General features: G+C 38.5%; 1 protein-coding gene across 14 annotated transcripts in view; it reads left to right on the plus strand.

The window, feature by feature from the left end:
* SLC10A7 (solute carrier family 10 member 7) overlaps nt 1-14,770 on the plus strand; it is a 290,444-nt gene that overhangs the window by 81,534 nt on the left and 194,140 nt on the right. For 11 of the 14 annotated variants that reach the window (XR_011378233.1, XR_011378229.1, XR_011378230.1 and 8 more), the window contains one exon: nt 13,158-13,196. The exons of the other annotated variants lie outside the window; for them this stretch is intronic. Coding sequence is in view for 6 of the 11 variants with exons in the window: in XM_051820010.2 (XP_051675970.1) it covers nt 13,158-13,196 (39 nt within the window). In the remaining 5 variants the exon portion in view is untranslated. The remainder of the gene's footprint in view (nt 1-13,157; nt 13,197-14,770) is intronic. 14 annotated transcript variants of the gene reach the window in all.

Here is a 14,770-nt window from a genome sequence, read left to right on the forward strand (position 1 = left end):
AAATCTAAACCCTAAAAGAGGTTGTGCATCTTTGATCCCAAAGACACAAAGCACAGGGTAGGTAGGTACCATTTGTTAGTGAGTTCAGTGTAGTTCTTTTTGAGGAAAAGTGACTTGATTAGTTGATCTGCACAAGTCTGTAGCAGTTCTGTGAATCTATGGTAAGTTATTTCCCAGAAGATTGTAGAAAAGCTATTTTATTGCTAATGAAAAGCTGATGAGAGAGTTATTGCTGAGGGATTGATCCATTGCCCTCTTAAGAAGCTCTGAGATTCCCAGACCTAATGGATGGAAAAGAGCAGAAATAACAGTTAGGTAGCTAGAGTCTAAAATTGGTAAGAAACATTAGATGTTTTGACACAAGCTGTCACTTAGGTTTTGTGGATGCCTTTCTAAACAAAGTGTTAAGGGAATTCTTGGCCAATTCCTGCTTGTCATGCTGAGATTTTAGTTTATGGGTTGTCATTAAAAAGAATTTCCATTAATTGATCAGAGAAGTGCTCCCTGCATATCACTAGGAGAGACTGAAAAAGCCCATTTTAAAGGAAATTTTAGTAATCAATTTCTAGGCTGTTATAATTCTTTGATACCATTGATCTTGTTTGTGGCTATTAGGAAGTCTGTCTTATAGCTCTAGATTGTGTATTGGTACTGTATGGTCTTTATTTTTTGTATTCTGAATGCCCAAGTTCATAAATTTGTATTGAATGGATGAATGATAGTAAGTTTGGTTCAGCTTAATTTTGGATGGGTTTAGTAAGCTATTAATAAATACATTGCATATATGAATATGTTCAACATAAGAGTTGATATTAGTTATACCCACATTTTGTTCCTCTACATCTTCAGAGTTAATAAAACAATGGCTTTTTAAGTAGTTTCTTCTTGGCGTTATCCTCCATTCATTCAATTTTTAGTTAGACATTGAGTGAGCACCTAATATTTGCACAGCATGGTTTCAGGTTTATCTAAAGATGAAAGTTAGAACCTCTAAAATTAGAGTATTTATTGTATAAATTTTAAAATGAATGCATAATCAGTACAAAAACTTTGAAAACCAAGGAAAACTCAAAGGGAAAACAATGCATAATTCCATTATCCCAATATAATCATTGTTAGTATTTTAGCATATACCTTTTTTCTAATATATCTCCAAGTGGCTGTTTAAAATAATATGTAAATATACAGTGTGGTCATATTAAAGGGGCCCAGGGAATGTCTGGGGTGAGTTCTACTCTGGGTTTGCTGCTAACATGACCTTGGGAAAGGTCCTTGCCTCTCTGGAGTCCTTTTTCTTGATTTGTCAAGGGATTGTCATTGTATCTAAGGGCCCTTCCTACTTGAAAATTCTCATTTCATTGAAATTGATCACCTTTGGAGACACAGATTTCAGAAGGATGAAATCGAAAGCATTTAAGTTCATATGCACGTCAATTAATTATATGGCAGATTTAAAAATCTTGATTTAGTATAACTCTTTCCTGCTATTATCATTAGGTTTTGGGATTATGAACCAGGAACACCTAAAGTGTTGTGGAACAAGAACCACAATCTGAATTGATGATTTCAGCTGATAAATGTGTTTTTAAGAACATATTCTAAAAAAAAAAAAAAAAAAAAAAGAACATATTCTTTGAAGCTGTTAAGTATGCTACTAGAAATAAGAAATACAGAATCACCACCATTTTAAGTCCATGATATTTTGTCCAAAAAGTGCACCAAGGAGAAAATCAAAGCAACTGTGTTACTGCATTCTTTTTGCACCTCAAGAAAATTGATTTTGCCTTCTGTCTCCTGCTCTGCCTGTGTTGTGAAAATGTAGATTGGTATGCAAAAACTATTGCATATTAGGCACCAAGGCTTTAAAAGTGTTAAAAGGTATCTGGTTCTCTTAGAAGTTTGCACATTAAACAGTTTTTGCTGAACAGTTAAGATGTCCTTTTCCTGTTACCATTTTGTACTAGGATTTTTGGTATGCATTTTAACGGTTATTTAAGAGTCCCCATGTGCTTAGAAAGGAATATGAATATATGTGCCTTTTTTTTGTAAAGCCTCAGCACAATGTAGGTTATTCCATCAATACCATCAGATGACTGGGAGCTGTACTTGGAACAATATGTAAAAATACAGCTTGTGAAAGATTTCCTTTATTAACTGTCATCATGTGCAGAATATATGTTCAAATAAACGTTGTGTAATAACTAAATTTGAGATTAATAGGCCCCTTAAGAAACAGCGAAGTCATTCAGAATAGTCAGTGAAAAATAGGCTGTAAGACTGTAACATGCACATATTGTCCTGCTTACGTGCTCTCTCTGGTGTCATTCCCATTTGTCACTGTCGGCCTGCTCTGTTCTCATTAAAACACTCTTGCACAAAAGCAACTTAATTTTCTTAAGAGGAGAGGACACCTGATTCAATTTAGCATCCAGAAACAGAAACTTGAATATATTTTTCTCCCTGGCCTGAATTGAGATGAATAGTTGCAACCAGAAATAGCAACCCCCATGTTCACCTCAAGATTGAGGATATTAAATAATTTTTTTCCACCATTATCAAGAAATGGACCTGTAGAAACAGAGAGAGAATGGAGCTTACTCTTGGAAAAGCAGCTGGATGTTAAACATTTGCTCTTCTCTTGGAGATATAGAAATAGAGATGTAGACTTCTGTAAATTACTGTAAGATTTTTACAACAAATAAGTAGCTGTTAAGAAGATGAATTTTAATGGTACATGTCCCAAAATCAATCTTTTTTAGATTGGTGGATGCCTTGTAGCGGCACTGTAGTTTGCATTTAGATTTCTTTGTTGAGGAGAAATATTCAGTAGTGGTTTCAAAGCAATATTCTGTACTTTAAGCTATTGCTTCTTCAAAAATATTATGACAGATATTAAGTGGAATCAAATGAAAAGTGTTGAGTATGCCATATCAACTCATATCTTAATTGATATCCTTTATATTTATTTTCTGGAGTATGATTCAGTAACACAAATAGAGAAATTTTATTTGTAAGGAGATTTGTGTAGCAAAGTAATGGTAGTTAAGAAATCAGTAGTAAAACTAGCAACTAAATTGCATACACAGAAATTGGCTTTGAATACAGAATAAATGTTTGATAATTCTTTGATTTTTTTTGCCTTTTTATGGCACCATACAAAATACTTTTCTAGTATAAAAAAGTACTTTGTATTTCCATACTTAATTGAAAACCAAAGATTGAAATTCAATCTTTGATGTTTTAGTCTTTATGTGGTTTTCAAACTGAACCTTTGCTTAGAAAGGAAATAAATATTAATGACAGTTCTTCTTCCTGTGAATCAGAGGTTGGTATGATATAAATTCACATAATTGAGGAACCTTTGCAGGATAAGGCAATTCAGCTTTGATCTCCAACAATCATGACCAATAGTCCATTTTCTTTCCCATACTATTCAGTGATGTCATTTGCAATGGTAACAAGGTATTTTGCTAAATAAATCTTAATACACTTGTTCAAATTTGTATCTTAAAAGAAGTGCTTTTTGATTTACCCAACCTGCCTGATTAGTCCTTTATTATTGTCTCTCTTGTTTAGGAACATGACTGTGTCAGAAACTGAAAATGGCCTAACTAAGCAGGGACTTATTTTTTCTCATGCACCATGATGCTGCAGGCTTTTTTTGTGTGTCTCAGTGATGTTGATGTGGCTGTCTCTGCGGTGTTCTCACGGGGGGTGAGATCACTTTCCCTGTAGGCGGGAGTCAGGAAGGAAGAGGCAGTCTCAGAAGCTAACCTCCATACACTCCCATCATGACACTAGAATCATTTTATATCTTCATTGGCCAGAACTGTGTTGCATGGCAACCACAGCTTTTCCTTTTTGTGTGTACTTTATCTTATCATGGTTAAGAAACTCTACTTTTCTGAAGGAATAAAGATAGTTTCATATTTTCTCCTAAAAGTTTCTAAGTTTTGTCTGCATCTAGGTCTTCCAACTTTCTAATAAGTTTTTCTTTACCATATTGTGAAAAAGCCAGTTGCTTCTCCGCCCCCCACTGCCTGGAGGTGGTGATCTTGTCATATACACTGTTCTGTTGTTTACAGTTCTTGATTGTAAGCCCTCTTTTGTGGGGATTGTTTCATCTGGGAATCTGCTTTGCTCTGGGTTATCGGAGTGGCCTCAAAGATGAGTTTTGCATTTGTTTCTTTCAGGGCCTCAGGAGTTCCATTGGTCTTTGATCCAGCTTGTCTTTTCTTTAAATTGTTCATACTTTGGGCTTCCTGAATCACATGGGGAGTGTACAGTGAGTTGAGTCCTCATGCCTACCCTTGATAAAGACCTTCTTTCTTGATTTTCTGAGTAGAACTTTCTCCCCCCCCGCCCCCCACCCCTTGCTTACTGTCTCCCTCTCTCAAGAATTCATACTCTCATTCCGTGAAAGACAGACAGAGATGGATGGACAGAAATCTTTAATCTGCTACTCCACGCTCCAAATGACCACAATAGCCAGGGCTAGACAAAGCTGAAGCTGGGAGCTTGGAGCTCAATGGAGGTCTCCCATGTGGGCTACTGGGACCCTACTACTTGGGCCATTACCTGCTGCCTCCTAGTGTGTGCATTTCTGGGAAACCAGAAGCAATAACAGAGTCGGGACATGAACTCACCTGCAAAGTGGAATAAAGGCATCTGCATAAAACAAAGGAGATGGCCACAGGACTGCCTCTACCTTGAAAGGTACTACTTTGGTGTTTGGGGTGTTTGGCTTGGTGGTTAAGACACTGCTTGGGACACTAGCATCCTACATTGAAGTGCCTTGGTTCAAGTCCCAGCTCTGCTCCTGCTTCCATTTTCTGGCTGTTTTGGGCATTTGGGGTGTAGATCTGCAGATAGGAGAGCTCTGTCTGCTTAACAACATCCAGTAGTGCAATGGGTGCACCTGCGATGGCTGAGGGCACCGAGGCCCATATTACAGGGGTTTTGAAGAGATTGTTGCACTCCATCTAATGCAGTTGTCCTACCCCAACTCTGAAGAGGCTGGAGGTAGCAAATGTGGTGAACTTTTAGAAAAGTGAAATAGACCTCATCCCCACTGGTTCTACTTTAAATTTGTATCATGTGTATATATTTTTAAATTTAAAAGTTTAATTTTCTATGTTTAAAAAAATACAAGACATGAGATTTAATGCTATAACTAGTACTCAAACAGTATTTTTCACTTTATGTTTCTGTGTGGGAGCAAACTGTTGAAATCTTTACTTAACGTATGCTAAACTGATCTTCTGTATATAAAGAGAATCGAAAATGAATCTTGATGTGAATGGAAGGGGAGAGGGAGTGGGAAAGGGGAGGGTTGCGGGTGGGAGGGACGTTATGGGGGGGAAGCCATTGTAATCCATAAGCTGTACTTTGGAAATTTATATTCATTAAATAAAAGTTAAAAAAAAACACAAGACAGGTTGGGGATTTGAAATTTTAAGTTAGACTGCGCTGGATTATTTATTAACCTCAAAATTAACCCTAATTTTGATAGATGCAACTATTTTTGTAACTGAAAGTGACCAGAAAACCAAGAGAACTGACAGGGCGAGGAGGAAGGTGAGGGGGGTGGGATATGAGTATTTGAGAAGACATTCAGGTATGTAATCCTTAATTTCACACTGTTCCATAGAGAAATTATAAGAACAATGGAATATTTTAAACATATAGCTGAGTTAAAAACAAAACCACCAAATATGTGCTAGACGCCGAGAGGCTGGGATCGTGAGAGCAGTAAAGCACAGGAGTCCCTGCTGCCCTGCTGCCCATGTAGAAGCAAGCAGCATGGACTTCGGTCTGTAAGTCAGGGTAGGGCCAGCACATTAGATGGGGTGGGACAGTCTTACCCTACAGGTAGTGTTGCAGCATGGGCCACAGTGACCTGGGTCATCGCAGGCATCCATGTGCTGCATATTTGTTGGGCTGGTGAGGGAGGTGATCTTCAGCGTCACGTCCAGCCTCTACCCCAGTTCCTAGCATCTTCAGCTCCTATCACTGACGTCTCTCTGGGGTGTGGTCTCTTAAAAGGAGTCATGTTTGAAGGCAATCCTGCAAGGTGCCTTCTTGGCCCATGTAGAATGGACAGCACCTTGCTTCTCGGCCCATTATTCTCCCTCTCCTTTTGTTACGTCCTAGATGCTCATCTCTAGAGCAGCCTCTCACCTTTGCTGTTTCTTGTCAGGGGTTTTGAAGTTGTTTCTACCAGTTTCTGCCCATGTCTTTGGCTCACATGACACAGTCCCTATCCCTGTAACCCCAATTCTAGGGACTGCACCATGGTGTTTCCAAGACCTCTCCTGGAGCACACCCTCTGCTCTGCGGCAGCCCAGTGTGGAGTTTGTCTCTTCAGCAGTGTGCAGCAGGGGATAGCAATGCCAAGCACGCTGCTTTGCAGTTTCTCCCATCTCTACTGTCGGTTCTTTTGTAGATGTCATTTCTACCTCCAACTTTGGAGATAGGGTGAACACATCAGCTTTCGCCCCTAGTGAAGGAGAAAAATTCAGAGCACTCAGTAGTCCTGGGAAGTTCCTTTTCTCAATCTTCTTTGGGATTTCTGGTCTTCACTTACATAGGCTGCATATGAAGGGGTGCCTGGCCCAATCTGTCTTTCTCTAAGGACCCAGGCATGTATCTTGCTGTCTAACTTTGAATAGTGGGCTGATTGCCTTAAATTACCATTATTATAGAACATTATTAGAAATGACAACCAAAAGGGGGTTCCATTTTAACATTTTGGGAAACATTTCTATGTATTTTGGCTGGGAATCAGGGTATTCAATAGCTAAAGCCAGAAATTTCACAAATTAACTTGCAATGAATCATTCATATTCAATGTAAATAATAGATTTTATTATTATTTTTATTTCTTAAACTCATGAGGGAAGAAAAAAAGAGGGGTATTAGACTAGCATTATGAAGATTATTGATATAATGTTGTAAGAGACGACTTGTTCATATATATGTGTTCATATATCTTAAATGCATTTTAGCAAAGACCAGATATATTTAAGTAACTCTGGAATATGGAACATGGCCAACACATGGCATTGCTGGGAAGTTGTAGCTTTCATGCCTAATTTAAGATAGAACTTCATAATGTCTATAGCTATTCTGCAATGGAAGAGCTTGCTGTTTTCATTGAGATAGAGAACTTTTCATCATCATTGTTTTCAGTTTCAAAATGTTTATTTAAAGATTATTCCTTAATATTCAAAAATTTTTCAAGATTTATATTTATTTATTTGAAAGGCAGAATTACGGAGAGAGAGAGAGAGAGAGAGAGACTGAGCACGAGAGACAGAGACAGTGACAGAAACAGATTCTCCACCTGCTGGTTCAGTCCCCAAATAGCCACAACAGCTATTTGGTTCAGTCCCCAAATAGCCAAGTCAGGAACTTGGAACTCCATCCAGGTCTCCCACATGAATGGAGGAACCCAAGCACATGGGCCATCTTTCACTGTTTTCAGGTGCATTAGCAGGGCCCTGGATGGGAAATGGAGCAGCTGAGACTTGAACTGGCACTTACATGGGATGCCAGTATCACAGGCAGCAGCTTAACACACTGTGCCACAATGCAGGCCTCTCCCCTTTTATTTTAAATAATTCCAAGTAGATAATAAAGAAATTAATTCATTATTGAGCTTGCTAGATTTTTCAAAAGAACAATAAAACATGCTGTCACTTATATAATGAAACATTAGTCAGATATTTTGATTAAAACTGAGCTGTTTCAAGAAGCAATGTGTTATCTAGAATATGTAATACAAAGGAATCCAGTGTCATTATTAGAAAATCACTTCAAAACCAACTTTTTTTGTTCAGCATTTTATCTAGTTATCCATCACATGTGATCACTTCAATGTATACATTTTTAAGATGGGGTGCATGAGTTAATAGTGAAAACATTGCTGCACAGAACATTCAGTTAGCATGACAAGCATTTGCTCATTCATACATTGGTTAGTTCTTTGACCCAGTAATACTTACTGAGGGTCTGTTATGCTCCAGGTGCTATTCTAGGCACTATGGATACAAGGCTTGGTAAATTAGATGCCATTTTTCTGTCATGGAGCATTCTAGAGGAGGGATGGATTTTACATACATTTCTGGCAAAAGAGGTAATACCAAAGGAAGGACTGTACGCAAAACTCAGTGAACCATTCAGATCTGGCTTCCAGAAAGCCAAGAAAAGGAAACTCATATCTCAGGAGAGGCTGGTCATAAAACCCACAGGTTCCTACCTTTCAAATAAATGAACTTTGGTAGCTCATGTTTGATTTCAGTTCATGAAGTTTGTATTCTCTAGAGCCACGTTTGTTTTAATATGAAAGGGATAGTTTTTTTTTTATGTGTTTCCCAAACCAAATATTCAGATACCATAGATGTGCCCAGAAAATGACTTCTGTTCATCCAATCTCAGTACCGTGGTGTGGGCTACCAGGAATAATCAACTTGCAGCTGTGAGCACCTAGCAAGAGAAAGCACTAACGTTCAAAGCAGAAATTAAAATTTTGATTTTAGGGGCTGGCACTGTGGCATAGTGGGCTAAGCCTCTGCCTGCGGCTCCAGTGTCCCATATGGACACTCGTTGTAGTCCCAGCTGCTCTGGTTCCCATCCAGATATGGCCTGGGAAAGCAGTAGGAGATGGTCAAAGTACTTGGGCCCCTGCACCTGCATGGGAAGCCTGGAGGAAGCCCCTGGCTCCTGGCTTTGGATTGGCATAGCTCCAGCTGTTGTAGCCATTTGGGGAGCAAACCAGCAGATGGAAGACCTTTCTGTCTGTAACTCTGCCTATCAAATAAATAAGTCTTTACCAATTTTTAATTTTATATTAAATATTTATTATATTTTCAATAAAAAGGATTCAAAAAACAAACAAATGGATCAACACAACCCTACTTTATTTTTTTATTTTTATTTTTCCTTTATTTATTTGAAAGGCAGAGTTACAAAGAGAGTAGCAGAAGGAGAAAGAGAGACATCTGCCAACTACTGGTTCACTTCTCAAATGGGTACAACAGCAAAGACAGGGCCAGGATAAAGCCAGGATCCAGGAACTCCTTCCAGATTTCCCATGTGGGTGGAGAGGCTGAAGTACTTGGGCCAACTTCTGCTGCTTTCTCAGATGAATTAACAGAGAGCTGGGTGGGAAGCAGAGTAGCTGAGACTCGAACTGACATTCCAGTATGTCCTGCTGGCATTTCAAAGGATGGCTTAACCTGGTGCCCCACAACTCTGGCCCCATCTCACTGCTTTAATAGTCTTCACTGAAGCATAAAAATATAGTATTTACAAACATTTAAAAGCCAAACAGCACCACCAACAAAATCAAAAATAAAACTTTCTCTCCTTCCCCATTCAATCCTTTCAACAAATTTAACCACAGTTAGGAGTTTTTGGTGATTCCTGTCAGAAAAAAATTAGTGCTCTTATGTAAGTGTGTATATGTGTGTGTGTGAGTGTGTAAATACTTAATATAAGAAGAACCATACATTACCGTTTTGAAGCCTGCTTTTTCACTCATCAGCCTGCCTTCATACAGTTCAGCATATGCAGATCATCCAGTGCTAATGGTTGCTGAGGATTCCTGGGAAATTCTAGATTTTATTTAACTCCATTGCTGTAGAGAAATGTAAGTTTTAAAAACATCATTGGATAGGCCGGTGCCGTGGCTCACTAGGCTAATCCTCTGCCTTGCGGCGCCGGCACACCGGGTTCTAGTTCCGGTCAGGGCGCCAGATTCTGTCCCGGTTGCCCCTCTTCCAGGCCAGCTCTCTGCTGTGGCCAGGGAGTGCAGTGGAGGATGGCCCAAGTACTTGGGCCCTGCACCCACCAGGATTAGTACCTGGCTCCTGCCTTCGGATCAGCGCGGTGCGCCAGCTGTAGTGCGCTGGCCACGGCGGCCATTGGAGGGTGAACCAACGGCAAAGGAAGACCTTTCTCTCTGTCTCTCTCTCTCTCTCACTGTCCACTCTGCCTGTAAAAAAAAAAAAAAAAAAATCATTGGTGGCAAGCATTTGTGTAACTATTTCGTAATAGCAAGATGTTGGCATTTCAAGGGAAGCAAACAAAGCAGGATATGGTGGAAGAGATTATTATAATGGTTGGAAGACTAAAATCTGGATCTACTGTCACTGCTGTTGTTTGGTTATGACACCAGGTGCCGGATCCAGTCTTAACACATAGAATCACTTGGTGAGAGAGGTAGACTTTGGGCACTGCAGGAAATTCTGCTTATTCAGCAGTTCAGATAAGCAGCAGCTTAGGATAAGCTCCTTAGATTCCTTTCTTAGAAGACGTTAGATGGCGGTGGCGCAGGAAGGTGTCTTCACAGGTCATTTCAATACGATGTGGCAAGTGCCGTGGCAGATACAGGCTCAGGATGCTCTGGCAGCAGGTGTGGGAACATTCAGTCCACCTACAAGAGTAGATGTGTGGTATTAAAAGGAGAGTGTTGGAGGAGAGTGATTGAACACTTCTTAGAAGGATGGATGCCCAAGCTGGTGGCTATGATAATCAGAGTTAGCCAGACAGAAGAGGGAGGAAGGGCATCTCAGGTCATGGAGCAAGGATGCAAGAAATTGCCTGATGAGTTTGCAGAAAATCAAGTAGTTAAGTGTTGTCAGAATAGAAAATCTGAGATAGGAAATGAGCTAGAGACCTGATCCTGTAGAACCTTATGCATCATGCTAAGGGCTGAAATTCCTCCTTAAGTCAAAGGTATGCATGTCTTGATTGTATCAATAAAAAGCTTTCTAAATATTTGTCATTACCCTTGGAAGCACTGGGCATCATAATGCTCTCAAACACTGCAACTGCAGAATTGAGTCATCTGTTAGCTTAGTTATCTACTGCTGTTCAGCCAGATCTCCTTGGTTCAGTGATTGATTTCGCCTGGTACCCAGAGTACCCCAGAACCTTAATTGATCAATTGACAAAACCAGAGGTCACTGTATGGGAGAACAGTGTAGTTGAGTGAATTCAAATCCATCTCCACTGTCAGAAAACAACTAAGATTGAGTTGGGCTGCAACATCTTTGAGTATCTAAGATGCTCATTTTCCATTAGCTGGTCACTTTATCAGATATAGGAACACAGCCAGTTCATGTAAAATATATTGCTTCTGTTTGGGTTAAAAATGGAAACCAGGCGGGGCAGGAGGGACCTGCAGTGCCGGCATTCATGTGGGCACCAGTTCCTGTCCCAGCTGCTCCACTTTTGATCCAGCTCCCTGCTAATGTGCCTGGGAAAGCACTGGAAGCTGGCCCAAGTACATGGGTCCCTACACCCATGTTGGAGACCTGGAAGAAGCTCCTGGCTTCAGCCTGGCCCAGCTCCAGCCTTTGTGGCCATCTAGGGGGTGAACCAGAGGATGGAAGATCTCTCTCTCTCTCTCTCTCTCTCTCTCTCTCTCTGACTCTTTCAAAATAAATAAATCTTTAAAAAAAGAGACACCAAAGGAGTGTGGTGATTTGATCTGAATGAGTACTAGTTAGTGCTTGTTTTACTTTGATATTTGAGTATTTTTATTTCTAATTATTCCATATTTCATTAAATGCTAGGCAAAACCACCAGTTATTCAGTATGAGATAAGTGAAAAGCACCGGAAAGAAATTAACTTGGAAGACAGAAGCTCAGAGGAGGAAGACCTCACTCTTTTACTAAAGAGAGAGATAAATCCATTTTAAGCACAAAATAGCATCTAGATATTAAACTTATTTGTGGGAAAGTGCATTTTTATAAGAAGGTAGACAGTGTTCCCTGTTGGTCTCACCACAATTAATTTATTTAAACCCTTTAACTTAATTTTCTCCAAGCAAAAAAAACTTTTTCCTGGAATTATCCATCATGGAATTCCAGGAAGATGTGTTAAATATGTCGCTATAGTTGAAAATTGTCATCTACAATGTTTTATTTAGCTGCGTCTTTGTTTGCCCTGCTGCTCCCAGTACAACACACGGAACACCATATGCCATTGTCCCTATCAAGACGCAAAGGGTTCCCTGGTCTGTGCCTGTGCTGGTGTTTATGCCACAGAGGAGCTGTGGTCCAGTGCCATCTTTTATTGATAGGGCCAGCAAAGGAGAAATCTAATGAAATTATCAAAGCTTTGAATTAATTATGAACTGGAATAGGAGAGCTAAGCTCTCTGGAGCCAAGGATCTCATTACCCATTCACTCTCTTTGCATCCTCTCCCGGAGCAGAAGGCATTTTCAGCTACAGCTCTTAGCCTGGCTTTGGACTTTATTCAAACTTGCTAAAACTGACATCTTCTTTTTCCTACAGTGTGGCTGCTAATGTCCATGATGATTAATTTAACTCTGCTCTGGATCTGCGGGAGCTAGAAATAGGTTTTCTTTACCCCTCTTTTTGCCTTTTATTGTTTTTTTTTTTTTCTTCCCCTATCAAATTGGATGTTTTATATGTGTCTCTCCTTCTGGGGTAATGTGAGAAGCTTCCCTGGGATATAATGACTAAAATTAAGAGCTATGTTATATCTACTATGTGTTCCATGGATATTTAGGTAAGCACAAAGTCAAATATTTCTTCTTTGAATCTTGAACACCAAATTGAAGTTTTTCTTGCTTGTGTCTGCCATAGCATTAACAGCGTAGCAGTAACTTTCTTGGTCTCCACAGCACTGTGGAGACTTCCAGGCTGTCGTGAGTGCCACATCTTGCCCTGTGGTTGCAGTTCAAAGGACTTTTGCTCACTAGTAGGGAAAAATTAATGTTTGCCTTATAATTCTGTATTCCTTCCTCTCAGTAATGTGAATTTTTTTTTTTTTTTTTTAGGAATAAATCAACCTCTGATTGGTCTAAGCCTAGTAGCAAAATCAATAACAACAATGTTTTGATTTACTATTGGTGACGATTCTTTTGGTACTGTCATAGAGGTTTAAGGCATCTCATGGCAAGCCATTTCTGCCTGCTTTTGAGACCCATTATTTATGAATTCCTAAGCTGCAGCTCATCTGTCTTAGTAAACTACAGGCCACTGCCAATTTTGTAAGCAGTGACTAAGTTTGCTTTGTAGAGTCAATGTTTTAAGGTTTTGATTAGTGGGGGAGGGAGAATGATCTCCTTTGCTTTCCTATTTACTTTGAGTTTTTCCCTCCTATTTATTTTCTCTATAGGCAGCTGCGATATTTAATTCAGCCTTTGGAAGTTTTTTGGTAAGTAAATATAGTTTTCTTTGTCTATTATAACTTTTGCTGTGATATTGTTTGTATGAAAAATTTAGTGAGAGCTGGACTTTTTTACTCTTTGGTTAAATGTAAAAGTCCTTGAATTTTTTTCACGTGCCAGTATTTTCTGCAGGAAATCAGTTAATAAATAAAGTGATTGTTCTCTTATAATATATTTTGGAGGCTCAGGTTTAATATTCCATTTAATGGATTCAAAGAATCAATTAAAACACTATGTGTCTCCTTATAGAGGTTATGTCAATATATCGATCATTTAATGAGGTCTTTTAGATTATTATTATTTTGTATCATGGGACTGAGGATTTTGAAAAGGAAACATGACCCAGCTGGTCAGAAAGAGAATGCTAATTTACTTGTTGACATGTCATTTATTTTGTACATTTCACTGTCAAAGAAGGTACTGTCTTAGGTACTTCTGAGAAATCTATGTGGGAGAAATTTGAAATGAGGATACAACTATTGAGTGTTTTGTAAGAAAATGTGATATATTTAGAGAACTATAGATTATATGTAAAAATATTTAAAAGTAGTTAAACTTTCAAAAGTGGAATCAATATAAGAATGTTATTTTAGCATTATTTTTAAAATAGCTGATGTAACAAGAACTTCATTTGTTTTATAAGGAATAAGAAAGAAATTAAACATTTTCTGTTAATTTAATATTTTTATTTATACCTTAAACTGCTAAATTTGTGAAAATGAATTATGTTACTTTTAGGTACATAATGATTTACAACTAAATGATAATAAAATCAGTGGGGGTCTCTTATTGTCTATTTAAATATACATAAAGCTATTAAATATTTTGTAATATACTGTTAATTCTATATAGTGTTGCACAGATTTTAATGTACCATAGCCTTGCAGAGCTTTTAGTAATGTAGCTTACACAAAGTATATTGCTTAGAATATATGCTATTTTAAAAGAAGAATCAGTACTTTTTATTGTATTATTATTGGGTTTTAGAAGAAAAAAAGGCTATTTAACAAAAATGATCTCTTGCACTACTTAGTGGTAATTCAATAATATTTTGTTATTATTCCATGTATCCAGTTATTATTCTATATGTTGTCACAGTTGTTTGACAGAATAATATCTGTAAAATAGGATTTTTCTGGAAGCCAGTTTTTCTGTATGGCTTGGAATCATACACATCCACTGTGAAAGCATGGCTTCCTACATTGGGTCTATTTACTCTTTAAAGTGTCCAAGTTAATAGAGAAAGCGAAGTTAAGGCAACTGTGTGAGTATCTGAAGAAAATACTCTGTCCTTTTGTTAGAGAACAGGCTAAGCATAGTTTGAGCTTTGCATTGACTGTGTGTCTACCATGGATACTCATTCTGCTAGGCCTGATTATTTTTTTTTTTTAAATAATTCTTTACTGAAACAACATACATGTTCACAATAAATGTAATCACAAGGACTAAGCAACTAATCAAGTACTTAGGTTTTGGAATCAAGATTCTGGGGTTTGAAGCCTAACACCACCACTTCCAGCTATGTGACACTAGAAAAATTCTGTAACCCAGAAATCAGAAC

The sequence above is a fragment of the Oryctolagus cuniculus genome, chromosome 8, assembly GCF_964237555.1.
Source record: "Oryctolagus cuniculus chromosome 8, mOryCun1.1, whole genome shotgun sequence".
Lineage (NCBI taxonomy): Eukaryota > Metazoa > Chordata > Mammalia > Lagomorpha > Leporidae > Oryctolagus > Oryctolagus cuniculus.